This window comes from Calonectris borealis, chromosome 15 (assembly GCF_964195595.1).
Source record: "Calonectris borealis chromosome 15, bCalBor7.hap1.2, whole genome shotgun sequence".
Taxonomy (NCBI): Eukaryota; Metazoa; Chordata; class Aves; order Procellariiformes; family Procellariidae; genus Calonectris; species Calonectris borealis.
Genome location: NC_134326.1, coordinates 11326119 through 11351479, shown reverse-complemented (window position 1 = coordinate 11351479; position 25361 = coordinate 11326119). Strand labels below are relative to the sequence as shown.

Sequence of the window (25361 nt, the reverse complement as noted above, 5' to 3'; positions counted from 1 at the left end):
GGGGCAGTCCCATGTCCCCAGTGCACCCTGTGAGCTGCTGGACTAGCACCTCTGGGGCAGAGGGCTCAGCACACCATGACACAGCCAGGGGCACTGGGAGGAGAGCAGGGCTGTTGTCCTGCATTGCAGCACAGCGTGAACAAAGCTGTGCTTGTCACCCACGCTGTCTCACATGAGCGAGGTCTCAGACACCAACGCCAGCCTGAGGGAATATTGCCCTGAGGGACCAACAGGGTACAAAGGAGCAACCGGTGCTAGCTGGCCATGAAGGTCTCCCCCTCCCAGGGTGCTTCCAGTCCCTGGGGGGGCACAGCTATGCCAGCCATCGGGCATGTCACACCCAGCCTGGGGTCCCTGCTGTCCAGGACCACCATCTCCCAGGACAGGCAGGGCTGAGCAGCTCAGCTGCCCTGCAGCCCCAGAGAGATGCTCTAAGCCAGTGGCTACCACCAGGGCTTGGATGCCTGAAAGGTTACATGCCAGCAGCCTTCAACATCTTGAGGAGGCCCTTGGTTTTATCTGCTAATGCTGGCATCAGCCAGAGCACAGACACCACTGCCCCTGGCTCCTGGGGAGCTCCACCAGCTCCTCCAGCCCTTCTGCAACTTCTGTGCTGGCTGGGGCAAAGGGTGGTAAAGGAGCAGGGTTAACCTGGGTGACGCAGGGAAGGAAATGGCCTCGGGGCACCGCAGGCAGCGGTACAGCCTGCCAGGAGCATCTCGGAGAAACTCAGCCTGCATCTCCACCCACGGCTGAGCTTAAGGTCTTCTCATCCCTGTCTGCAGCACGGGAGGGAAGGTTGGGGGGGCCAGCGAACTGCCTCTCCCCAGCTCCCTGTGCCAGCTTGGCTCCTGCCCCACAGATGCTCCTTGCAGAGCCCTGCTCAGCACCTTCCCTCTTAGGCAGGTCCTGGGAGGCTAATCCCCGCCTTGGCTTTTCTAGAGAAAGTCAGGGATGGATGTTTCCCAACCATGACCAGGGAAGGGGAGGGCAGAGGTGGCTGGTGGCAGGACCAGCCCAGGAGGCGGCGGGGTACCCCGCACCCCGGTGTTCACCAGGAAACCGGGGGGGGGGGGGACGGAAGGGGGTGAAATTTCCGCAGTTGAAGTGCAATCACCATTACTGCCTTGCACTGCGCGCGTCACCGCTGCTGGCACGCAGCCCCTGCACACACCAGTGGGGCTTTTCTGCTGAGTGACCCCCTTCCCCACACCCTGGCAGGGGCGGGGTGCTTCTGCAGGCTGCAGCGGGTCCCCCTGTACTGTGGGCACCCAAAACTGAGGGGCTGAGGTCTGGCATGGCGGCGACGGTGGGAGTGCGGCCCTGACCCCGGTGCATGGCAGGCGGGGACTGGAGGGCTCGTGAGCGGTGACGTCTCGCCGGGAGGAAACAGCTGCACGCCAAGGACGAGCGCACGGCCACAAGTACGGACCGAGCGCACCGGCGGCCGGCTCTTCCCGCGAGCACGCCCGGCCAGACCTCGGTGCTGCTCGTAAGTGTGCGCTGGCGTGCGGGGGACCGTGCTGGCAGGCGAGGGGACAGTGCTGGTGTGCAAAGCCACCGCGGTGGCATGCGAGGGGAGGAAAGGGCTGGCCGGGCGGTGAGCTCTGCAAACAGAGGCTCCCTCCAAGGGGTGGCTGCAGGGGGGATCCTTGTTTTCTTTTTTTTTTTCTTTTTATGACAAATCCTTCCTTTTTAACAAAAACCTGGGGGGCTGCACTGCTGGCGGGTGCTTTCTCTGGCGGGTGCTTTTTCTGGCGGGCGCAGGCATTGCTGCGGGGCCCATGGGTGTGTCCTGGCCGGGATGCGCCTTTGTCCGTGCCCCGGCGCTGCGGCGGCCGCGGAAACGCCCATCCCTCCATGCAAGGGTCCGAGCTGGGCTCGGCGGGAGGATCCCCCTGGTTCGGTACCCGCCGAGTTTTGCACAGGCAAACGCACTGTACAACACCCCAGAGGCACCCCAGGAGCTCTAGAAGGGCAGGGGGACTTTTTGGCGCTGGGGTGGGGCAGGGGACTTCGGGGACCTCCCTTGCCACGCGGGGAGGACGGATGTTGCTTTTTTTAACCCGGCGAAGCTCCTTTTCCGCCCCGCGGGCAGGACGACGGGTGGCGGGGGGCTGCGTGTGCCGTGGCCTTCGCCGTGTGCGGCCGTGCTGGGAGAGCCCCGCCAGGCAGCGGGCTGCAAAAATACTGCTGGGCTTCTGGGATGAAACCCCTCAGCCCAAAGCTGTGGTGGGGTCGTAGAGAGGCCAGCGGGGTGCACGCTGCGGGGGGGACAGAGGCTTTTTGGCAAGGGTGGGTCGTTCTGTAAAGGGGATGGACTGTGCACATCATTTAGGGTCTCTCATGGCACTTTGTGTGCAGGGACCCCCACAACCCAAACCCCTCCATTGTTTTGGGGGGGCATCTCAGTGCCTGGGCTCTGCAGCCTCCAGGTTTCACCACCTGCCCCATGGGTGCGGTGTGTTTGTCCAGGCATCCTCCCCGGATCGCCTGCTGGCAGGGCAAAAACTGGGGCTGCTCCCCCAGCCTCTGCGGAAGTGTCAGCAGTGGTGGGGGACAGGGATGGGGCACTGCAGGGACAGGGTGTGGCCAGGAATTCTCTGCCACTGCTGAGTTGGGCGGTCTCAGCCTGGCTGCTGCATGCATGGAGCAAGGCAGGAGGGTTGTGCCACGCAGGGCTTTCTCCGTTCCCTGGAGGGTACATAGCTTCACGCACAGGCTCCTGAGTGGCATTAAAAGCCTGCGTGGTCCAGGGGCTGGGACCCCCAGGCACCCAGCCAGCACCCAGCTGCAGTGCAGCCCCACTACACACAGGGCACGCTGGGGCTCTCCCCCAGCCAGGAGCTGTGGGGAAGGGCGGCCGAGGCTTGCAGCCTCCCCAGCTGAAATGGGAAGGGGAGGCTAAGGCAGCTCTGGTTTTCTGCAAAACTTCCTCCCCTCGGCAAGGATGCCTGTGGGTGCCAGAAGGCTTCCTGCACCAGAGCGGGGTGACCCAGCTGCACTGACGGCTGCAGGGCTGGGTATCCCCCTCCATGGGAGCTCTCGCAGGGATGTGGGGCCAAGCCGGGAAAGTTCATGTGATTTCCCCTACGTGCTCAGTGGAACGAAATGGAGCTCGGCTGGGGGCAGAAATCCCCCCATGGCGGCCCCACTGTGCCTTGAGCGTTCCTGCAACGTGTCTCTGAGGGAGGGCAAGTGCTGGCGAGGAGGGAGCCATGCCTCATAGCTGGAGCTCAGCTGACGCTCAGCGGTTCATTCATGGCCGTGCTCCATTTTCCAGCTGTTTCTCTCCCTCCGTCAGCTTTCTTGGAGCAAACGGCGCTGTCTGGGGACTTTCTCTGGGGGGGGTGGGGAGAGCCCACGCCGCAGCGAGTTGCAGCTATAAATGGTGCTAGTGTTAGAAAACAACCTGCGAGTTACCCTGGAAACCCCGGCTGTGTTTCCTGGGCTCCGCTGAGTGCATGGGACTGATGGCGGCCTTGATTCGGTGTACGGAAACTCAGATAAAGCTGGTGGGACTTCACGGGGGGGCTGCCCAGCCCCCCTACCATGCAGCAATGGGGCCTCCCCAGCAACTGTTGAAGCTGGGATGGTGCCAGGGCTTGGGGGGGCTGCAGGGAGCAGGGGGAGCATTGCGGGGTGCAGCAAGGAGGGTCAGCCCTGCGGAGGATGCTCGGCCCATTTCCATGTACTCAGCGCTTTCTTCCCCTCCTGGTTTCTCTCGGTGCTGGCAAAAAGCTGTGTGAGGGTCTATCTCCACTGCCCCTGGCCCATGGGGTCCCCAACTCCAGATATCAAAGGACCTCAGTTCCGGTGACCGCAGGGCGGCTGGGGAAGCCCCTCTCCCCGAGCCTCCCCAGCAGCACCCGGCCGTCGCCCTCCCGCGGGTACCGCACCCGCAGCGCTGGCTGGCAGCAGCGCCCGAGGGAGGGAGCAAAGCCTCCCTTAAGTAACGCAGTCCGCAGAGAGGGGCTTTGGCTCACGTTGACTTTTCTGTTCCCTCCTGCAGCTCCTCCTTGCCCCTCAGTCTGGTGATTTCCAGCTCGGGAAGCCATGGCACCCAAAGGAAAGGTAAGGGTGACCCACCCACTGCAGGGATGGGTCCTGGGGGTCCCTGCCACGGGGCAGACCCCAGAGCCGGGGCAGCATCTCCATCATGCAGCAAGGATGGTGGTGACATGCACGGGGCGCGATGCTGCCCAAAGCCAGTTTACATTCCTGCCTCTCCAGCCAGCGCTGTCTGGATGTGATGCAGATGGGGGAAATGCTGAGGTGGGGAGCTGGGAGAGCAGGGACAGCGAGGACCAAAAATCCTTTTGGGACCACAGTGGGATGAGGGAGAGAAGCGGGGCTGTAGGAAGGAGAGAAGAAGAGACGTTGCACTGGAGATTTGGGCTTTCGCTGGAGAGAAATCCCGCTTGTGCCTGAGCCCGCTGCAAGGCGTGCAGCCCCACTTTGGCCTCTCCCCCCCCAGCCTGGATTTCTCCCCTCTCCGAGCCGGGGCTGGTGCAGTGTGGCAGCTGGGTGAGCAGGTGATCCCTCGCAGCCAGGAAAACATCTCCGTGTGGGTGGAAAACCCTGCCTCGGTGGGCAGCTGTGGCTGGCGGTGTACAGCCTGCCTGCGGCGTACAGCCTGCCTGCACTGTGCTAGGCAGGGGAGGAGTCCAAGGCCAGAGCCTCCCTTCTCGGCTGCTCAGGGACAGGCTCTGCTTTCCATTTGCTTCAGAAATCAAGTAATCATTGCCTCAAGCCCAATTACCCACGGCTTCCTGCCCAGCCGAGGGGGTGGTTGCCTCTGGGTGGGGAAACTGAGGCGCAGCACCGGTGAGCATCACCCCTGCGGTGGTCCAGGACCCCGAGCAGCCATGTGGTGGGAGAGAGCGAAGCCATGCTGGGAATTTTGCTTCCTCCCTCCCGGCCCCAGCCTGGCTTATTTTTAGCTGGGAGGTCCCGGACAGGCCGGGATGACTCAGAGGCTGGAGGAGGGGAGGCAGGGGGCCCCGGCAGCTGAAGCGGGGGATGGAAAGGGGAATGGGGGTGTGAGAAGGGTGCAGCGGGCAGGATGCTGTTTCCCTCCCGAGTCATGTTTCTGCACCGCCCTGGGGCTTGTTCCAGGTGTGCAGGGAGCATAGGGCGAAGCACAGCGCTGAGCTCCTGCCTCAGTTTCCCTTGCCCCTGCCATGGCAGCACTGTGGCAAGGCAGGCAGCTCGTGCTTCAATGTCTCAGCAGGCAGGAACACAGCCCTGCTCCTCCTCCCCATTTAACCAGAGCCAACAACTTGTCTCCCCATCACCACCCGTGCGAGCCCAGCACCTTCCAGCCACCTTCATGCCTTCCTGCTGCCTCCGGGCACCTCCTTTGCCCTGCAACTCCTTATTTACGTCTCTGCAAGGCATGTGTGTGGGCAGCAGCCTGCACCGAGCCAGGAGGGTCTGGGAGCTGCCGGGAAGCGAGGCTAAATCCAGCTCTCCGGATGAATCACCTGCAATACGATCTGTCCCCGCGCCTGCCTGGGTCCCTCGAAGGGCAGCGTCTCCTCTTGCCTGACCTGGTCCCCACCACGTGGGACACCAGTGCCAGCAGCTCCTCCCTAGAGGGCCTGTGGGATGTGCCCAGCCTGGACTGGTTTCTCTCTGGAAAATGGGGGTACAGAGGCCAGCTGTGTGAGATGCACAGTGAAGCTGTTGTGCAGCAGCATCGGGATGGGGCCCAGGGGAGTGACGGGTACAGGGCTGCCATGTGTCCACCCCCTTAGGTTCATTCCTGGAGGCACTTGCTGAGGCAGGGATGCTGGTACTGGTGCTGCCTGCCTGATGCCCATCTTCTCTGAGGACATATCGGCTTTAGATGCCCATGCTGGCAACAGCCCTGGGCATTCGTTCAGCTCTTGGGGATTTTAAACAAGCCCCGCAGCAGATCCTGAGCAAGCAAGCCCTGGGAGGTGTACGCACCCAGCTGGCGCACGGTACAAGCAGAGCCAAGGGAAGATGCTCAGAGTTTCCCAGGGTGCTGACACAGCTGAGAGCCCCGGCTCAGCCTGGCTCCCAGCCCTCCTGCTCCCCAGTGAGACACTGAGGAAACGCTGCTGTTCAGCTCTTCCCGCTCCCTGCCTCCGGTGGGGATGTGTCCCAATTCCTTATGTAGGGTCAGGCTGGTTTCACATCTGCTTCCACCCAGGGTTTCTGCTGATCTCGTTCCGAGTCCGGCCCCAGGCTCTGGGGTGAATTCCCCCAGGCAAAGCTGACCTAGGGAGGGGAAACCCAGTCCCTGCTTTTTCCTGAGGTCTCTGTTTGGGGGTGTCACTCCTGGGCTCCATAGTGCAGTCTGGAGGTGCAGTCAGAAGTGGATCATGCCAACCCCCAGGAGTTCTCGGGCTCCCAGGAAAGTCTTTCCCTGTATCCAGGATCTCTACTCCAACACCTTGGACCAGCCTGGGCCCCGCGGGAGCACGCGCTGGGGCAGGACAAGCTCTGGCACTTCTCAGTGCTTTCTGCTTAGCAGCCCACGATCATTTTGTAAGGCTTGGAGGCCATGCAGAGCTTGGGCATCCTCAGCATCCGGAGGGTTTCCCTGCTTGCAACAGGCGGTAGGAGAATGACTTCCTTCATTGCTCCCAATCCACACCCCATAACTCCCTTCGGCCCGGCTGTGTGGCAGGGGGATCGCCCCGGTCCTTCCATGCCTTCCCCTGCATTCAGGGTGTCCAACTCTCCCGTGGGATCTCCCCTTTTCCTGCTGAACCCCCCCAGATGGAGCTGGGTACCCAAATGTGCTCAAGAAACCTCTCTTCAAACCACCAGCTCTTGCTGGCGCGGCAGGGAGGGTTGTATCCAGCTTAAACGTGGGGCACAAGCAGCAAACAGAGAGCGATGCCAGTGAGATACGAGAGGGAAGGCTGTGTACTCCAGTCATCTGGCACACAAAGAATTTGCACGGCGCAAGGAGCAAACAGGAAAGGAAACAACCGAGGAGAAGAACAAGTGTTTATGTTTGAGGCTGAGGTTTGCCTTCGGAGAGCCCGAGCAGGAGCAGATCTCGCCCCAATCCTGCTCAGCTTCAACTTCTCCTTCCCCCCCCTCCCACTGGGGCTGCTCCTTCCCCTTTCACCTTCTCGCCTCCTTTCCCTCTAGGTTTACAGGGGGTCGGTGAAGGATTTCCAAGGCTTTGATGCCAGCCAGGATGCGGAGGCCTTGTACAATGCCATGAAGGGATTTGGTATGGACGCTCCTCCAGACTGTCACCCGAGGGCCACCCTCATGTCCCCTATTCCTTCCATTGACCCTTGCATGGCTGGGCATCCTGCATCGCCTCTGCTCTCAGCTGCTTTAGCAGCGTGCCAGGACCTCTCCTGGCTCCCCTTTCCTCCCTGGAGCCAGCTCGGCTCTGCTTCTCCTCCCGGCCCTGAGTTGGAAGCAGCTTTGGGCACGGCAGGATGGCTATGGTGAGACCCAGCCGTGGGGCTAAGTGTGACTCCCGGCTCTCCCCGCAGGCAGTGACAAGGAAGCCATCCTCGACCTCATCACGTCCAGAAGTAACAAGCAGCGAGTGGAGATCTGCCAAGCCTACAAGTCCCTCTACGGGAAGGTAACGGCAGAAACGCTCCCTGGTCCATGCCCCCACTGCAGGCGCAGGTGGCCGTGGCTGCCACCAACCAGCCCACGCAGGGACCCACCGCTCCCTGGACCCACTCAGAGATGCTGTGGAGCAAAGGGTCCCCCAGCCCCTTTCTCCCTCTCCACCAGGACCTCATTGCAGACCTCAAATACGAGCTGACGGGGAAGTTTGAGCGGCTGATCGTGAGCCTGATGCGGCCCCCAGCTTACAGCGACGCCAAGGAGATCAAAGATGCCATCGCGGTAAGGGGTTGGCAACCCCCGCGGGGCCCCTCCGAGGACGCCCCAGCTGGGCCCACCACTCACAGGGCTGCATCTCTGCCTGCAGGGCATCGGCACGGACGAGAAGTGCCTCATTGAGATCCTTGCCTCCCGCACCAACCAGGAGATCCACGACCTGGTGGCCGCCTACAAAGATGGTGAGGGCTGGGGAAGGGCAGGGGCTGCCCTGTGTCCCCTTGGGCCAGGAGAAGGGGCAGAGGTGAAGGGATCGAGCCTGTCAGGCCCCTGACCTCTCCCTCTTCCACCAGCCTACGAGAGAGACCTAGAGGCTGACATTGTTGGAGACACATCGGGCCATTTCAAGAAGATGCTTGTCGTTCTGCTTCAGGTATGTCCATTTGTCCAGTGTCTGTAGGTGGTGGGTGCCTGCGCCCAGCAGGGCTGAGCCCATCTCTGTCCCGCAGGGCACCAGGGAGGAGGATGACGTGGTGAGCGAGGACCTGGTGGAGCAGGATGCCAAGGTGAGGCTTGGCAGGTTGCTGGGATGGGTGGCATCTGGGCAGGGATGGGGCTGGTGGCACTGGGACCATCCAGACTTAGGCCTGTGAAAGGTGGGTGGGTGCCAAGGGTGCCAGTGCTTGGGCAGAGCCCCACATGAGCAGCACCCTGACTCGGGCTCTTCCACCTTCCCCATCCCACAAGGATCTGCTGGAAGCCGGTGAGCTGAAATGGGGCACGGACGAGGCCCAGTTCATCTACATCCTTGGCCGGCGAAGCAAGCAGCACCTCCGCCTGGGTGAGCATCTCCTGTGAGCTTGGGCTTGGGCTTGAAGGTATCTTGGCAGCTTCTCCAGGCATCATCTCACTCTTGTCCCGCAGTCTTTGATGAGTACCTGAAGATTTCTGGGAAGCCGATCGAGAGGAGCATCCGGGGAGAGCTCTCTGGTGACTTTGAGAAGCTGATGCTGGCTGTGGGTAAGTCAGCCCCCGCGTGGGGAGGGCTGCGAAAACACACCACTGGCCTTGCCAGGGTGGGAGGGCTCAGCGCAAGAGCCAGCGCGGTCAGGGTTGCGGCTGTACCCGGTTTCAGGGAGCTCAGGGAGGCTCCTTCAGGGCGGGTGGGGATGCTGAATGTGGTGCCCAAGGGGCATGGGTGCTCAGAGGCTGGGGGCACTGGTGGAGCCGGGTGCTGGCATCCCTCACCACACCTCAATTTCCCCACAGTGAAGTGCATCAGAAGCACGGCAGAGTATTTTGCTGAAAGGCTCTACAAGGCCATGAAGGTGAGTGGATCACCCCTTCTCCAGGGGGTCCCCTGCAGCGTTGCGGGGAGCTGGCCAGAGGAGGGGTCCCCTTGCCACGGGGTGCTGCTGGAGGGCAGGGTGATGCAGGTCCATGAAGACAGGACCTATGTGACCTGGGGTCTCCGCTCTTCCTTCCAAAGGAGTTATTCCTTCAGACCCGGGGCTGGATAGAAATCTGATAGAGGGTCCCAAATCTGATGGGCTGAGCAGGGTTGCTTGGCCATCCCAGGCCTGATGCGGGGGCTCTTCTGTTGCAGGGGCTGGGCACAAGAGACAACACGCTGATCCGTATCATGGTGTCCCGCAGTGAGATCGACATGCTGGACATCCGGGAGGTGTTCAGGACCAAGTATGAGAAATCTCTCTATAACATGATAAAGGTAAGTGCTGGGGGTCCCCAGTCACCCTCCGAGCAGCTGCTAGTGCTGCTTCTCTCATGATGCCAGCATCCGTGGGAGGGCTGAGCCCCCTCCCCAGCCACCCTGTGCCGGGTGTCCATCTCTGAAGACAAGGCTTAGGGAGACCCCTCTCCATGCACCCATCCCATGGCACTACCTTGACCCTCCCTGCTGCATCGTTCTCCATCTCCATCTGTCTTTCCAGGAGGACACCTCCGGGGAGTACAAGAAGGCCCTGCTGAAGCTGTGCGGAGGGGATGATGAGTAAGACCACCTGTAACCTCCTGTTTGTCCCTCTTCGTCCCCTTGATGCTGGGTAAAAACCTCCGGGTCAGAGCCTGGTGGAGCACCTGGACGGGCAGCACCTGCAGGGACAGCAGTTTGGTACGGGGGGCCCTGCGGCCCCTCTGCATGGCCAACCACAATGCCATGGTCCCTTCTTGGCACGTGGCAGCCCTGCAGGGCAGAGACAAACACCTGGAGGGAGGATGCTCCGGTGGGGGCGGTTGGGATTTACCCACCCACTTCCCCCCATTCCCCCCACCCAGCCTCACAGCAAGCTCCTGCCCGCCTGACCCCAGCACCCAGCGGGGACAAAACCCTCATGGAGGGGCAGGACAGGGCGCAGGGCTGGGCGGGGGGCGGCTGCTGGTGGAGCGTGGGGCCCCCACGGCTCACTGTCCCCTGTCCTTGCCCTCCCGTTGCAGTGCCGCAGGTGAGTTCTTCCCCGAGGCGGCGCAGGTGGCCTATCGGATGTGGGAGCTTAGCGCGGTGGCCAAAGTAGAGGTCAGCACCCCCCAGCCCCCCCGCACCCTCCCTCTGCTCCCTGCCAGCTTGGGACCCCTGGCTGCTCCTCTCTGCCGTGGGGCACGGCCAGCCCCGCGCCTCCGCTCTGCCTCTCGCTCCGCAGCTTCTCTTGACGCCATTCTTCGGTTTTGGGGCACGAGGTTGGCAGGACGTAACCCCAGCAGGGCTGGCCGCCCCCCGCGGGCTCCACTAACTCCCTCCTCTCTCTGAGGCCTCCCTCTCTCAGGGCGGCAGGCCCTGCATGTCTGTGCAATGCATCACGTGCAGCCCTGGCTCCGGTGCCCGCCGGAGACCTCCTGCTCCCTGGGGCAGCCCACCCCAATGCCAGGGCTGGCCGGGGCACGGCCGTGCCGTGGGGAGCCGGCACCCTGCATGCAGCTGGAGGGTGCACACAAAAGGGTGCTTTGGGATGTGCAGAAAAGACACCCTGAGTCCTACGTGCAGGTGCATGGGGAGGATGGAGATGTACTGGGAGCTGTAAGGATGCAGGAGGTTGGAATCACAGGGCAGGAGCGGGCACCCTTTCAGCGACTCCTCTTCTGGCTCTCAGCTGATGTGGCCAGCCCCGGCCGAGGTGTCCCAGTGCTAGGGGAGGCGGGTATAACACCGAGCAGGACACCAAGACTCCAGGGACTGTCTGTTGCTGTCTTCTCCCTGCTCTCTGCTGGCCTGGCTACGGTTTGCCCCTCGATGGAAGGGGTGACAGTGGCGGGGACATCTTCACTGAGCCCCAGGTGCTTGCACTAACACACGACCTGCTTTGGCCTCGGCTTGCCGGGTGGCACCTTCCCTCCCTCTCTCCATCCCTTTCTCTCTCCATCCCTCCCTCCATCCCACCCAGCTCAGGGATGAACCCAAACCCCTCTGTGCATCCACAGCTGCGAGGAACCGTGCAGCCCACGGGAAGCTTCAATGACGACGGGGATGCGCAGGTGCTGAGGAAGGCGATGAAGGGCCTGGGTAAGCAGGGGTCACGCGTCCAGCCCCTTTCTGCTGCTCCTCAACAGCTCCTGGGGCAGAAAACCCACCCTGGCCCACGCAGGGCTGCATGAAAGTCCCGGGGGGAATAAAGAGATGGTTTTGGAGCTGTGGGAGCTCTCCCTTCCCCACCCTCCCGTTTGCGGGGGTGGGGGTGGTGATGTGCCCGCGGTCAGGGGTGACACAGTGTGGCTCTGCTGGCCCCCTCGGTTCTCCCGAGCATCACTGCTGTCATTGCAGGCACGGACGAAGGGGCCATCATCGAAGTGGTGACGCAGAGGAGCAACGCCCAGAGGCAGCAGATCCTAAAGGCTTACAAGGCTCACTACGGCAGGGTACTGCCAGCCCCCCTCCCACCCTGCTCCTTCCTTCTGCCCGCATCCTGCCCCCTCCCATGCGGAGATCTGCCCCTCGCTGAAAGAAATCCTGCCCAGTGGGCAGCCAGGGCACCCTGCTTTGCTCTGTCGTGACTCCCCCAGGGAAGAACAAGTTGTGGGTGCACTACCAGCCTGAGGGGAGGGCATCCCTTCCCCGTCGCTTGCCCCATCCTCAGTCCCGCACAGAGGACTCCAGAGCCAGGATCTCCCCAAAGCCACCCCCCAAAATGTCACCTTAAACCACCCCAAGGGTCTTCCCAGATGTCTTCCACCTCCACGCTCTCCTCCCATTTTCTCCCCCGTGTTGCCTCCGCTGGTCCGTCCCTGTGGAGGAGCTGGGGACTGAACCCCAAACATTCTTGCAGGACCTGATGGCAGACCTGAAATCCGAGCTGTCGGGCAGCCTGGCAAAGCTGATCCTCGGGCTCATGCTGACACCGGCGCAGTACGATGCCAAGCAGCTGAGGAAGGCTGTGGAGGTAACTGCCACACTGGTGGGATCGGTTTCAGCACATGAGGACAAGGCGGTCTTCGCTGTGGTTGTACCTGTGCTGCTGGTGGCCCGGGGCTGTGAGTGCACCCCAGCTTCACATGCCCCCAGGCTCTTCTCTCCTATACAGAAGCAAAGTAGAGCAGAAAGCACCAGGACAAAGACCTGGTTTGCACTCAAGACCCACCAGGAGCCCAGTTTGGCCTCTTTGCAGCCCAGCACGCTCTAGCCAGCTCGTACACAAAGCCTCTCAGGCAGGCCTCCCACTGCTTTACAGAGCATCCCCGCTTTGCAGCGGGAGCAGTGCCCTGCCAGGCGCTCACATAGGAGAGCCAGGGTAGGGGCAAACCGGTGGCATGCACCACTATCCACCAGTCACACCAGTTGGGACCCCACTAGCAGCACACTTGGACACTTTCATGCTGGTTCCTACCAGCCCTTGGGGACATTTGCTGGACTTGGACTTTCGGCACGTGGTAGCCCTGGGGTTAGGGCAGCCCTTCCTTGCTTGGCACTGGCGGGGTGATGCCACCGTGTCCCCGTCCAGCACTGGCACCCGCAGCACCCCGCCATGCTGCTCTCTTCCAGGGGGCCGGCACGGACGAGAGTGTCCTCATCGAAATCATGGCCACGCGGAACAACCAGGAGATCGCAGCTATCAACGAGGCGTATCAGGAAGGTACGGCACAGGAGGGACGTGGGAGCACCGGGTGTTTAACGCTGCACGAGGCCCTTTTCGGAGCCCGTGGTACAACTGTTGTCTCTGGGTTGGGTCTGTGGCCTGGCACTCTGAATGTCTGTTAGTCCTTCCAGGCAAGAGCAGCTCTTCCCCAGGTCCAACATCTTATTAAAGAGCAGTGGAAACCTGGGATGAGGCTGCCAGGAGTCCTCAAATCCGTGCTGTGTTTCTCACACCTCCAGGCCATACACTTCTCTTTCCCTTCCATCCATGTCCCCTTCTCCCTAGGGAACAAAACCTGCAAGCTCCAGGTTAAATCCCCATCCTCTTCTCCCCAAGAGAGCCCCTGGTTTTAAACAGATGGCTCTGTGGCTGGTCATGCCCAGCAGAGCACTGGTCCTGGCCTCTCTCCATGTCACGGTGACATGTCCCAGCTCTGCCACCAATGCCTCCTCCCCTGAAAGCTCTTTCACAATGATCCCTTTCCCTCTGGAGCACCTGGAGCAAGAGGCTGTGCTCATGCCCAGGGCATTAGAGCTGCTGGGAGGATTCCTTCCTCACTGGGCCTGAAAATAGCAGATGGAGGCATCTGCTTCAGCCATGCAAAGGCTGGAGGACGGCCACCACCATCCACAGGCCACATGGCGATCATGGGCACAACATGCACTGGTGGGTGGGAAGCAGAGCTGCCCGCAGGGTGCAGGACTCAGTCGTCCCCCTTCTCCACAGCCTACCACAAGCGCCTGGAAGACGACCTCAGCTCTGACACGTCGGGGCATTTCAAGAGGATTCTCGTCTCCCTTGCTCTGGTAAGGGCAGCTCTCTTGTTGGGGATTGTCCCCTCCCTGCCACGGGCAGTGGTGGGGGTCTGTGAGGATGGTGGCTATAGAGAAGATGAAGCATCATTGCCTGGCTGGGCAGCGCTGCTGGACCCTGTCTGCCACCCCCTTGCTTGGGGCTCTCCTGGGAGATGTCCTCTCGCCAGCTCCATGATTTTTGCATTGAACCACAGGGCAACCGTGATGAAGGACCAGAGAACCTCACACAGGCGCATGAAGATGCCAAGGTAAGAACGGTACTGGCAGTGCTGTCACAGGCTCTGCATAAAAAAAATGAGATGTTGCATCCCCCGGTCTGGAAATGGCATCCTCAGGGAAGCAAATGCTGCTGGGGCAGGGTCTCTGTAAGCTGCAGGGGGAGGTGACAGGTGAAGTCACCTTGGAGGTAAAGCTCCCTGGAGGCCTGATTTCTGATGCCCTGGGCTCTGCTGCTCCATGCACGGGGAAGCTGCAAACCATGAGAGCAGCGGGGAGCTCCCAACCGGGGGCTGCAGCAGTTCTTGTGCAGAGCTGCCACTTTGGGCTCCAGTAACACACGCTGATGCTGAAACCCGGCACTTGAGCTTCAAAGGCAGCTTTGGGCTGGTCTGCAGGAGCCACCCACCTCTTTGTCTTGTGCATGGGGCAGCCCTGAAGCCTACGCTGCTTCTCACCCTGCCAGCGCACCGGGATGCCAGCCCCAGCCCCCCCAGCCTCACCTTTACTGGGCTGTGGTGAACCACAACTGGAGGGGGAAGGCTGAGCAGCCAGAAATGGTGCAGGGAGGTGCTGCGGCCCCATTGCCTGGCTCAGCTCCTGGTCCCAGGAGTCCTGTGACTCTCGGGCCATGCACCTTGGCCTTCTCCTTCGGGCCAAGTCTTTTCTGAAAGGGGCTGGGAAGCTCGGTGCAGGGCCAAACCCGAGCTGTCACTTGGCTGTCCTGCCCCAGCACCGCTTGCTCCAACGCATGCCAGCAGCATGCAGATGCGCAGCTCTCCCAGCAGGGCTGCTGCCAGCAGAGGGAGCAGATGCTGCGCTGCCTGCACCCCACCGCATGCGCTGCCGCTCGCCTCGACCTGCTGCAGAGAAAGAGAGCGCCAGGGATGACAAACACAGGGACGAGCCAGCCGGGTGGCAGCTGGCCTGGCGCCGTGCTGTTTTGTCAGCAAAGCCGTCCTTCCCTCCTCCCGCTGCCTGCGCCTGGCAGAGGCGGGCAGGCTGGCGTGAGCCAGCCCGGGGCCGGGCAAGGATGCTCCCCAAGGAGCAACAGGCTGCTACCCAAGCCCCAGGGGTGGGGGGCTCACTTTGCTTGGCCAAAGATCACCACCCCCATCCCAATTAACGGTGTAGGGGCCAAACTGCAGGAGGACACAGGTCCTAAGATCAGGCCCACTCGTAGGGAAGCAGGGGAGCTGGAAACAGGTCATTTGGGGGGATTTTGCTAGAGTTCCCTCACTTTGTCAGGGAAGGATAAAGGTTGAGCAGCACCTTCTGACCCTGTTGTCTTCCTGTCTCTCTCTTTCTCTCCACCAGGTTGTTGCTGAGACCCTGGTGAGTGCCTGCCCTTTTGCTCCTCAGCCTTTTGCATGTTTGAGGGGATGCTGCGGTCCTCGGGTGCAGGGCTGGGGCTGGGAATAGCAGCCCCACGTGCCGGGCTCCTCTGACCACACAGGCTGTGCTCGCTTGCTTTGGGGTTCCAGGGTCCTTGCATCAGGATGGGTGGCAAGGGGACAGATGAGACCTGCACGAGGGCACTTCCCTGCAGTGCTGGGCAGGAGAGACAGAAAGCCACCTTCCTGCCCTTGGGAGGGCTGGGGACCACTCCTGCCTGCTGCCTGCATGCAGGACCCGTGTTCCTGGCAGCGTGGGACTCGGGGCTGGCTTCCCTGGCTCACTGAAAGTGGGAATTGGGGAAGGGGCGACTTTCTACTGCTTAATGGGTGTGATGAGTGCAGTCTCCCTGCTGAGCCCTGCAGCAGGGGTGGCAGCCATTTCACCCGCGGGCAGCACTGCTGTGGCCCAGGGTGGAGGTTGGCTCCTGTGTCTGGCAGCTCTGAATTCCCTGTTCAATACTGGTCACTGCCAAAACACCCTCCCCAAAAGACAAAAAAAAGTCTTAATCAGGAGCATTGCACAACTTTTTTCATAAAATCTGGAAAACATCTTTTCTTAGAGGTAGTGTGTCAGTGTGCAGCTGTGCACTTTCATATCCATGCATAGAAAATGCCTTTTTTGGCCAAAAAAGAGAGGCCACCCTCTTTGCAAGAGGGTGTTCAGGACTGGCTGTCTCAGGAAGAGCTGTTTGACATCTTTGCCCCTCTCTGCTATGCTAGTCCCCCTGTTCCCCTCTTCACTCTCGGTTGCTCTCCCAGAAACTTGCTGACGTCTCCAGCAACGACTCCAGTGACTCCCTGGAGACCCGCTTCCTCAGCATCCTCTGCACCCGCAGCTACCATCACCTCCGCAGAGGTAGGACCACATTTCTCCATTGCTGCTGGACCCCCAGCTGTGACACAAGTGCTTTGATTTGGGCTGGATGGGACTCCTGGGCAGCAGGAGGTTGGGGTGGCCCTGTCTTCCCAGTGGTGGGAGGAGATGGCATTTGGGGTGGCTGGTTGAGGTCACCCAAGCCTGCTCTGGTGCCATCTGGTCCATAAGTCTCCGTGGTTGAGCCTCGGGTCTCCTGGGTGCCCGGGGCTGGGATGGAGCAGCTCAGCAGTGACCCTCTCCTCTCCCCCATCCCCAGTGTTTCAGGAGTTCATCAAAATGACCAACCACGACGTGGAGCACGCCATCAGGAAACGGATGTCGGGAGACGTGAGGGACGCCTTCTTGGCCATCGGTCAGTGCCTGGCGGGTGCTCCCTTGGGGCAGGGCTCCCGGGAGGGCAAGCAGCCCCTTCGCCTGCCTCTGCCAAGGCAATGTGAGGGCAGATTCCTGCTGCCTTCGGGCCACTGAGACTCCCAGTGTGGTGTGGGGTCGGGGCATTTATAGGGTGTTCTATGGGGCCAAGCCTGCACGTTGGTACCAAGGAGGGTTTGCCGCTGACCCAATGGGTGGCACAGATCCTTGCTGCGATGTGTCCCCTGGGTGCTGTGAGCCAGCAGCCCACTTTCTCTCCCCTCTGTGTGTTGCAGTCCGGAGCGTGAAGAACAAGCCGGCCTTCTTTGCTGACAAGCTCTACAAGTCCATGAAGGTGCTGACGGGCTCTCCTGGGCTACGGGAGGGGGCTATGGTGGGCAGACAGCCTTTGGGACTCTGATTTACCCCCACAGCAGTGATGGGGTTTGGCCCCCAGCCGTCCCCAACACAGCAGGGCAGGGCTGAGCTCAAATACTGCATCAGCTTTCTGGGGGTAGGGGACACGGCAGGCTTGTGTCTTGCCAGCAGCAAGCCCAGCACATCTCCAAGGGGAGATCCACAGCTTGGACTGTGCTGGAGATGCCCAGAGGGTCCCTGAGCCCCAGTCCCTCCAGGGTTATTTGTTCAAGCTCCCCTTTGCAGGGTGCTGGCACAGATGAGAGGACCCTCACCCGGATCATGATTTCCCGGAGTGAGATCGACCTGTTCAACATCCGGGGCGAGTTCATAGACCTGTTTGACAAATCGCTGCACCACATGATCGAGGTGAGGGGACACAGGCATCCCTCTCCTGTTCGTCACCTTGTCTGGCTGAGCCCCGGCCGTGAGCAGTGCCATGAGCGGCACAGGGGCTGAGCATCGCCTGGGAAGGGGGAACCTGCCCCAGCCAGCCCCTGGCTGTAGAAGGGATGTGCCGACATCTTCCACGGTCGCATGGATGCCTGCGGGGTGGCCAGGGCATGGAGCTATGCCTTCGCTGTGCCCAGCGTCTTGAACTGGGGCAGGCACCAGTAGGCAGTTCTCTGACATGGGTCTCCCTCTTGCAGAAGGACACCTCCGGCGACTACCGCAAGGCTCTGCTGGCCCTGTGTGGGGGGGAGGACTAGGCGGCGGCGGGAGCCCCTTCTTCGTGTCTGAGCCAGCACGCGCGCACCCACCGCCTTGATGTCACTGCAGCTTCGGGGGCTTCGGGGGACGCTCGGTCCCCTGCAGAGGACGACTCACTTTGCGCTGGAAAGTGGCACCACATTGCAAGCTGGGGAGTCTTGGGGAGGGAAGCAGAAGGGTCTGCTGGGGTAGGGGGATTATTGTCTGTCTCAGTGCAAAATAATTCATACCCAAATATGCCACTAACCCAGGAATTTACCCAGATGGAAAACACAATTTTAAATCTCATAAATAAAACCTTACTGTTGCTGACCCTGGGGCAAGAGCGGCCCATTTATTGGGGCAGGTTTGGGTAGGACTGAGTCTGGGCTGAGTTGCCTCAGTGTCTCCTTGCTCCTGCAGGCAAACACAGGCAGGAGCCCTGCCCCAGCCCCAGGGAGGGCCCTGGAGCCCCCGAAGCCCCTCTGAGCAGCACCGCAGGGTCCCCCGCTGCTGAGAAAGGGGCTGGAAATGCGTCTGGGGCTGGCAGCAGTGCAGGGATTTCACTGAGAGCTTCACTTCATGCCTCTGAAAACCCCCAGCAGGGTTCATGCCGTTGTGTGGATGATGCTTTTATGAAACAGAGATACAAATCGGACTTGATGGCATCCACCCGTCCTTGCACGCAGTTTCCTGTGCTTTCAAGCTGCTGAAGAAGCAGTTGAAAGACACATGCCATAGAGGCTACACCCCCCAAACAGTTTATGTTTGCGCTTTCCCCCAGCACCCAGGAGAAAAGAACTGGAATTTCCAAAAGTGGGAAATTCCAGCACTTTCAATTGTTTCCAAGTCGGAACAAAAAGTCTTGAATACCCAAGTCTTCCTCAGAACCGCTGGGTGAGGAAAGCTTCACCTTCAAAATATCAAAGCAGCGTTGGGAATAATAACACAATATTATTATAACACTTCAAAACCAGCTGAGGTCGAGAAGCAGCAACATGTAGAGACAAACCAGGGAAGCTGAAACGACTCAGCTGGTTGTTTTTCCACTGAAAATTCCCTTGATGCCTTCCTGTAAAACATCCCCTTGTAACGAAATCACCTTTCTCAGGGGAAAACGGCCTGGCTGAAGCTTTTTTACTCTCTCCTATAGAGATCTGGGCTCCTCTGTCTTGCTCCTGTGTGTAATGAGGAAGGGGCATCCCCGTCCTGGTGACACCTGGGTGGGCTGAGCCCACCCCACGCCCACAGCAGCTCACGGGTCATCTGCTTGGCCAGAACCCTGCTGTGAAGGCTTTGAGCAGATGCAGAGGATGTTTTGAAGGGAGGGTATAACCCCGATCTCCATCTGCCCATCTCTTCCTGCGGCTCAGCACCGCAGCTCTCAGCTTTGCAGCAGAGGCATGAGGCTGCCAGAGCCGGGCACGGCACAGCGACTGCGGGGAGCAGAGCTGGCCACGTCCCTGCAGCTGGGAACAGTGCCCTCAGGGATCCCACTGCAATGTCCAAGGAAGTTCTGGAGCTTGGGAGACAGCCCGGCATCCCTGGGAGAGCCAGCTTTGAGGCAGTGGAGCTCTGCTCCTCGAGAGCAGGGGGTGAAATCTGCTCGGCGTTAGCACAGGGCCACAACATGTGCGCTATCATCCTGCCTCCTTCTTGTTGCCAAAAGGCAGGCTCCTGGGGTGCGTACAGGGGGCTGTATTCCCTGGGCACAGGCATAAACGCTCCAGTGAAATTTCTGGCTGTAGCACGACTGCTATAAGCCTGTGACCGGTGACTCCGTCACCCACTGCCCGGCTGCCTCGGAGCGGCACAGGACCACGGGTGAGACCAGGCAGCCCCTCGGGGCCGGTCCCCAGCCCGGCTCGGGGTGATGCTGCCGCCAGGAAGCCCAGCTGACCCCAGCACACTGGTCCCAAGGCCGGGAATTTCCCTGGCACCCACTGCCGGCTGCTCCTATGATGAGGGCAAGATACTAGAGTTACACAGTGTTTGGGGATAGGGAGGGAGAGCGAAATGGGATTTCCTCCTCAGAGCAACTCCCTCTCCTGGAAAGTCCTACTGCCAAAAAGCCTTCATCTTGCCCCAGCTCCATAGTACTCCGTCTCCAGCAGCAGTTGCTACAGCTAGAGCAGAAAACAGCCAGCGGCATTTTAATCGCTGCAAATACTTAAGCACACACAATCTCCTTTTAAGCACAATATCCTATTTAAGCACAATATCCTATTTAAGCACAATATCCTATTTAAGGATATTTCAGCATCCTGCCCCTGTGCTGCTGGGGTTGGCAGCACACCTGGGGCTGCTCACGGTGGGCTGCCCTACGAGGGAGAACTGCAAACTGGACTGAGCTCAGCAGAGTTGCCCACCCTGAGGGCAACGCCAGGAGGGTGACGGCATCTTGGGAAGCACAAGCATGGCCTCTGGGATGCACTCTGCACCTGGGGCATTTTCTCCCCATTTCTCACCCCGATGCTTTCTTGCAGAGGTTGATGAATTTCCAGCCAGCTCCTGTTTGGAGACCCGCTCCTGTTTGGTGTCATGCATCGCAGTAAATGCATCTCCCACTGCCAACCGAATTAAACTCCTGCTGCCTTCCCGTGCTGGAGAGCCTGAGGACTCTGCACCAGGCCCAGAGAAATGAGATGCTCTGGTTAAAAGCAGCCAGGAGGAAGGAGGCGGCGCCGGCAGGGGTGTTGCTTTGGAAGGACTCCAAGCAAACCAAGAGGAGCCTGGGATCAGCAGCACCAAGACATGCTGTGGACCCTGGGACATGGAGAAGCACAGAGGAGTGGAAGAAACCCAGTAAGAAGCACAGAGAAGAGGCAGCCAGAGGGTTATACGTGACCTGTCACCTTGCCAAAGGATTTGGGACAGAGGAAGTGTAATCTGCGGTGAACACTGAGTCCAGGAAGGGGAAAGAATACGTTTGGCCTAAGCCAAGCCTGGGGAAAGAATAACACCTGTTTGGGTTAATGCCCTTTGTTTAATAGCAATTTGTGTTAAGTGACAATAGATTAAAAATTCCCCAAGTGAGGACTGTTTTGCCCATGAAACCCTCTATACGTGGGCAGGTCATAGAACCTTCAAAGCAGCTTCATCCCTGTAGCATCCCAGTCTCTACAGAAAATGCACTTCATAGCACCGCTCTCCAGGAACACCTCCACTCCATCCGCTGGTTCCAATCAGCCCAATCCGAGGGCAATCGGTGGCAGATCTTACGCCTTACCTCTGTGATCAAGAAGACGACAAGCGGTTCAAGGAATGCAAGGAAAGGAAAGGGGAGGTCAAAACAATGGGCACGAAAAAGGGGAAGAATTAGAAAGGCTGTGAGCAGAGTAAGGGCTGGAGGCAGGTCTATGCTGGCCACCCACGCTTCAGCCTTCAGAGTTGCCGCAGAGAAGCTGCTGCCGGGGTCTGGGATTTACACACCAGCACCTGGCGCACGGCTGTTCTGCACATTGACCAGCAATGCCGGGGGCAAGGACTCACTTCCAGGCAAAGCCAACGCCAGATTGTACAGGTTGCAACATCCAAAAAAACCCCACGAGCCTGCATTTGGTGCGCAGAGGGTCAGACCTCTCCCTCTGAGTCAGCTCTGGGGGCCACTGCAGATCCTCTTTACTACCAGACCCTGGGAGGAGCCGTGTCTGGTGCAGAGACACACAGGCCGTTGGTCTTGGTCCTTGGCCCAACGCTGCAACATCAGCGAGCCACTTCCATCCCACCCACCGTCCTCCCCTTCCCCCAGAGGGGAGAAACACAGCCTTGAATCTTGGGAGCCAGCAGAGGTTTCTTCTTCAGCTTTTCCTCTTCCCAAGCCAAAGGAGGAAGAAGCAGCCTTGCCCCTCACATCCATGTGCCGCTCACTGGGCAGCCTGTTCCCCACAGTGAGCTGAGGCGGGGGACACGGCTGAGCTCTCCGGGGCTGCTCTCCCCACATCGTCATCCCTGGAGTCAGCTTTCCAGGACATAATGACTGGTGAGAAGCCCTTTTCTCAGGCATTGCAACTGGATGAGACATGGCCTGGGGAGAGAGGAAGAGGGGAAAATCCCCTCTGTGCTTGTTGTTGATCTTGCAAATTTGGACTCTGAATAATTCAAAGCTTAAAGCACGCAAGGAAATCCTTTGAGCACTCCCGGACCCAGTTCCCACAGCTCTTGGTATATCTGCCATAAGCCATCGCCCCCTGACTGAGGAGGGAGGAGGAGGATGGCGAGGCTGTGGAGGAAGGCAGGAAGTGGTGATCTCCTCCTGCGAAGCGGGTGACACTGAGCCTTGCCTCACACGCCAGAGGCAGAGGGAGAAGGGAGCTCTCGTTCAGCAAGAGGGTAAACCCAGCAAAGTGAAAGCAGTCCGGCATCCCTGGAAAGCCACGGTGTGACTCCGACCCCCCATGAAGGCAGGGCGCTGTGGGAGGTCTAGGGGAGCAAGGCTGCTCCCCAGCACCTCCCCCCTCCATCCGTCTGCTGACCCCTCGCCTACCCCGATCCCTTCCATGCTCCCTCCTTCCCTCTCCCAGCAGCCCACTCTCCCAGGCTCCCTCCCCTGCCTCTCCCTTGCCCTCCATCCCAGAGCCTTCCCATCCTGCCAGGTTAATTTGAGTTCCTGATTTGCATAGGCAGCAGATCGCAGTGTTCTGGAAATCCCCTCCTGCGGCCGGAGCTTCCTCCCCGCTCTCACAGCGTCACTGTCGGCCTTCTGCTTCCCTTCGCTGCCAGAGCACCGGACGCATCTGATCAATGCGACACAAGCAGCAGCCCCCAGCGAAACCCGCTGCTGATGCCAAGAGGCACCCATCGGCAGCACCCCGCAGCCCCCTGCAGAGCTAAGCCCACGAGCGGCCCCGGGGTGCTGTGCCAAACGGCTGCACCCGCCGCCTGCTCTGCACCTGCCCCTCTGCTCCCGCCTTGCTCCGAGGCCAGCTCCCCCGCACGGCCACCCGTGACGGCCAGGCCCTGGCTGGCCTCACTGGGGTTGAAATGCGCTCCGTTCGCCCAGCAGCACCGAGGGCAGGTGGATTTATTGGGCGCCTCGGGCTGCTGGGCCATTTTCACGCGGGATTCGCACCACCAGACATGCACATGGCCCACCCTGCTCACCCCTGAGAGGGGTAAACGTGGAGGAAGCTAGTCGTGAACCGAAACAAGCAGGAGCAGAGGACAGGAGAGCTCCACCACCCCCACCCGTGCACCTTCTTGCCCTGTGTCTCGCAGCACAGCCACAAACATCGACGCAATCAGGGTGCCTTCACACGAACGAGCCTCCGCTGAAGGTGCTGAACCCAACCCTCCGTGCCAAAAAAAACCCTAGTACGTAAAAGTGTCAGCTATGAACACATCTTCACAGCCACGCAGGCATGCTCATGAATCACAGCTGCCGGCAGGTGAGTTTTCTCTCCTGGGAGCACGGCAGGACCGAAGGAATGAGGAAGGATCAACGGGACCAAGAGCCTTTGGTTTCCATAGTGAAACTCGTCCTGGCGTTTGGGCCAGCCCGAGCTGGCGACCTCAGGTAGAAGAACAAAGAGCTACAGCCGGCTAGAGAGGTGGAGAGGCGTTGGGTGAGACACACCATCGACCGACCACCTCCGCGGGTACCTAGGCTGCAGGCAGGCCGCAGACCCATGGCCCCTCCTGCCAAGCACCCATGCTCCTACCGCCCAAACCAGCCGGACTACAGCAAGGTGCTTTTCAGGCCTCGCAGTTCACACCTGGCGAGTGTAGACCAAACACCCTGCCAGGTACAACTTTGTGCCTGCTGGGAAGGAGCTGAGGAGCTGGAATCAGCCTCTGTAAAACAGAAACACTTAAATCCTTTGTGTTTATTCCAGCACCAGCTGGCTCCAGCCTTGGTTCTGACCATCAGTTGTCTTGGTGGATGGTTTCCCGGGACTACCTGCAACCCTGGCACACCATCACCAGTCTGGCTCCACCAGCAGAGCCAGCTCTTCCCCGCTCCCCTGGGAACATGCATCCTGTTCTGACTCCGGAGATGGAGGAGGATGGGATGGAAACACGCACGGGACAATGACAATGCCTCTCACAAGACGCAGCGGTTTCCCTGGGGAGAAGCACGACGTGTTTGCAAACCCAGTGAAGTCGCTCAGAAACCAGGCATGAAGTATGATGTAACCAGGCTCTCCAGTTGTCCAGAAGTGAATCACAGCCTCCACGACAGCCCCCCCGCTCCCTCCTTTTGCTGACTAATACCTGACACGGCTCAGCGGCCCCTGGAAAGAACGGCACAGGAGAGCCTTTTAAGCAGTGCCTGGCTCCCTATCAAAACCACACAGAGGCTGTCTGGGACCTCCATCATGGGGAATTCCCCTCCTCCATGCCTAAAAGTAAGCTCAGCTGGGCTGGCCTTCCTGCATTTGGGGATCGCAGCCGGAGAGCGCCTGGCCCAAAGGGCTCTCACGCCCCCCGAGCCCCTCCGGGACGCGGCTGGGTGAGTAGAGCGATGCTTTTTTTGGTGCGAGCGTGCCCAAGACAGAGCGAGGGGAAGGCAGGCAGCTTTTCACTGTCAGCCCGAAGCGCTGCGAAGCCGAACCATGCCACCCCCCTCCTCTCCTCACAGAAATAGAGCGGGGTTTGCCTATTTTTTGCAGGCTGAGACATTATCTTATAAACAAGATGTTTTCTGGTTCTGTAGCCAGGTTTTCCGAGGGTTTACAGAATAGAACTGGGCCTCTGGGGTGAAACAAGCCCTTTGGGGAACAAAAGGGAAGATGTTGCCTGTACGTGGGGTCCTGCTGTCTCATCCCCAGTTGAGAACTTGGACATGAACACATCCAAAGAGCATGTCAGGGTCCCAGCACCCACTGAGCTGTCTCATAACCCAGCCAGGCTGCCAGGGCGATGTCCTGGTTGGAGTGAAGGGCAGTCAGGGGAAGGAGTTCGGTTTTTTTTAGTTTTTACAACCCAAAAAACCATCAAATTGCCAAGAAGCGGTGGAACTGTCTGAACTGAGTAGGAAGCCAGGACTGGGACATCTGGAAACAGCACAATCACCAGTAAAGGACATCTCCGTGAGCCCAGTAGCAGTCACCTACAGAGAGGAAGAAATGTCAGGAGTACAGGCAGAGAGCAAGCAGCGTATCTGCTTACACCAGGTTTTCTTTGCTTCTGTTTTATTGGGTTTTTATATATATATATACACACATAAAAACCACCTTCCTTGTGGCAAAACCAACACAAGAAAGAAAATCAGGTAGCTACAGAGTGAGTCCCGAGAGTTATGTGAAACCAGAAGGCGTTCCCTGTGGTTCCTGCTCCTCTGGCTGATGTCTGTTGTTCGCGAATGCACAATAATCAAAGCAGCAGCACAGAGGAAAAGGATCCCTGAGAGTAAACGCTCCAGCTGGGGGGGTGTAATTTCCTTGTGTAACGTAACTCAGAGACACAGGCTTGGTGGGGAATTCTCCCTGCATCAGAGGAAAGATCTGGTAAGCCTCAGCGGGCCACGGGAGCACACAAGCCTTCTTCCCGGGGCACCCGAGGCTGAGGAGGGAGCCTGGGACTGCCGCAGCCCACCTGCCAGAGCGGCCGAGGACCCGGGGTCTTCTCAGCACAGCCTCCTCTCACCTATTCCTGCACACCCCAAACCGGCTGCACCCCACAAGCGGCGCCAGGGGGGCAAGGGGGTTCCTCCGCCCCCCGGCAGGAAGGCGCCGCGGTTAGGCCGGGCCCTCCCCTCCACCCCGCCATTTTGTCTCTCGAT

At 59.9% G+C, this 25361-nt stretch overlaps 1 protein-coding gene across 3 annotated transcripts; it reads left to right on the top strand.

The window, feature by feature from the left end:
- The first annotated feature begins 1168 nt into the window (after positions 1-1168).
- ANXA6 (annexin A6) lies at positions 1169-17978 on the top strand. Of its 3 annotated transcripts, none has more exons than XM_075164207.1 (26): positions 1215-1492; positions 4013-4074; positions 7135-7219; positions 7494-7588; positions 7747-7860; positions 7946-8036; positions 8148-8227; positions 8304-8360; positions 8542-8635; positions 8719-8814; positions 9064-9122; positions 9401-9523; positions 9747-9805; positions 10249-10327; positions 11227-11308; positions 11567-11661; positions 12069-12182; positions 12782-12872; positions 13602-13681; positions 13885-13938; positions 15224-15241; positions 16063-16159; positions 16437-16532; positions 16828-16886; positions 17195-17317; positions 17599-17978. In XM_075164207.1, the coding sequence occupies exons 2-26, from the start codon at positions 4057-4059 to the stop codon at positions 17656-17658; spliced, it is 2019 nt and encodes a 672-aa protein (XP_075020308.1). In that variant the 5' UTR covers positions 1215-1492; positions 4013-4056; the 3' UTR covers positions 17659-17978. The 3 variants fall into 3 exon arrangements, with proteins under 3 accessions (XP_075020310.1, XP_075020308.1, XP_075020309.1); XM_075164208.1 differs by lacking the exon at positions 1215-1492 and adding an exon at positions 3497-3515; XM_075164209.1 differs by lacking the exon at positions 15224-15241 and having other exon boundaries at positions 1169-1492.
- The last annotated feature ends 7383 nt before the right edge of the window (positions 17979-25361 follow it).

Bases quoted from the DNA above. Each gene is read 5' to 3' on its own strand.
- ANXA6 (XM_075164207.1), top strand. The intron at 7,589-7,746 runs GTAACGGCAGAA...CCTCTCCACCAG, and splicing joins ACAAGTCCCTCTACGGGAAG to GACCTCATTGCAGACCTCAA. The intron at 17,318-17,598 runs GTGAGGGGACAC...TCCCTCTTGCAG, and splicing joins CGCTGCACCACATGATCGAG to AAGGACACCTCCGGCGACTA.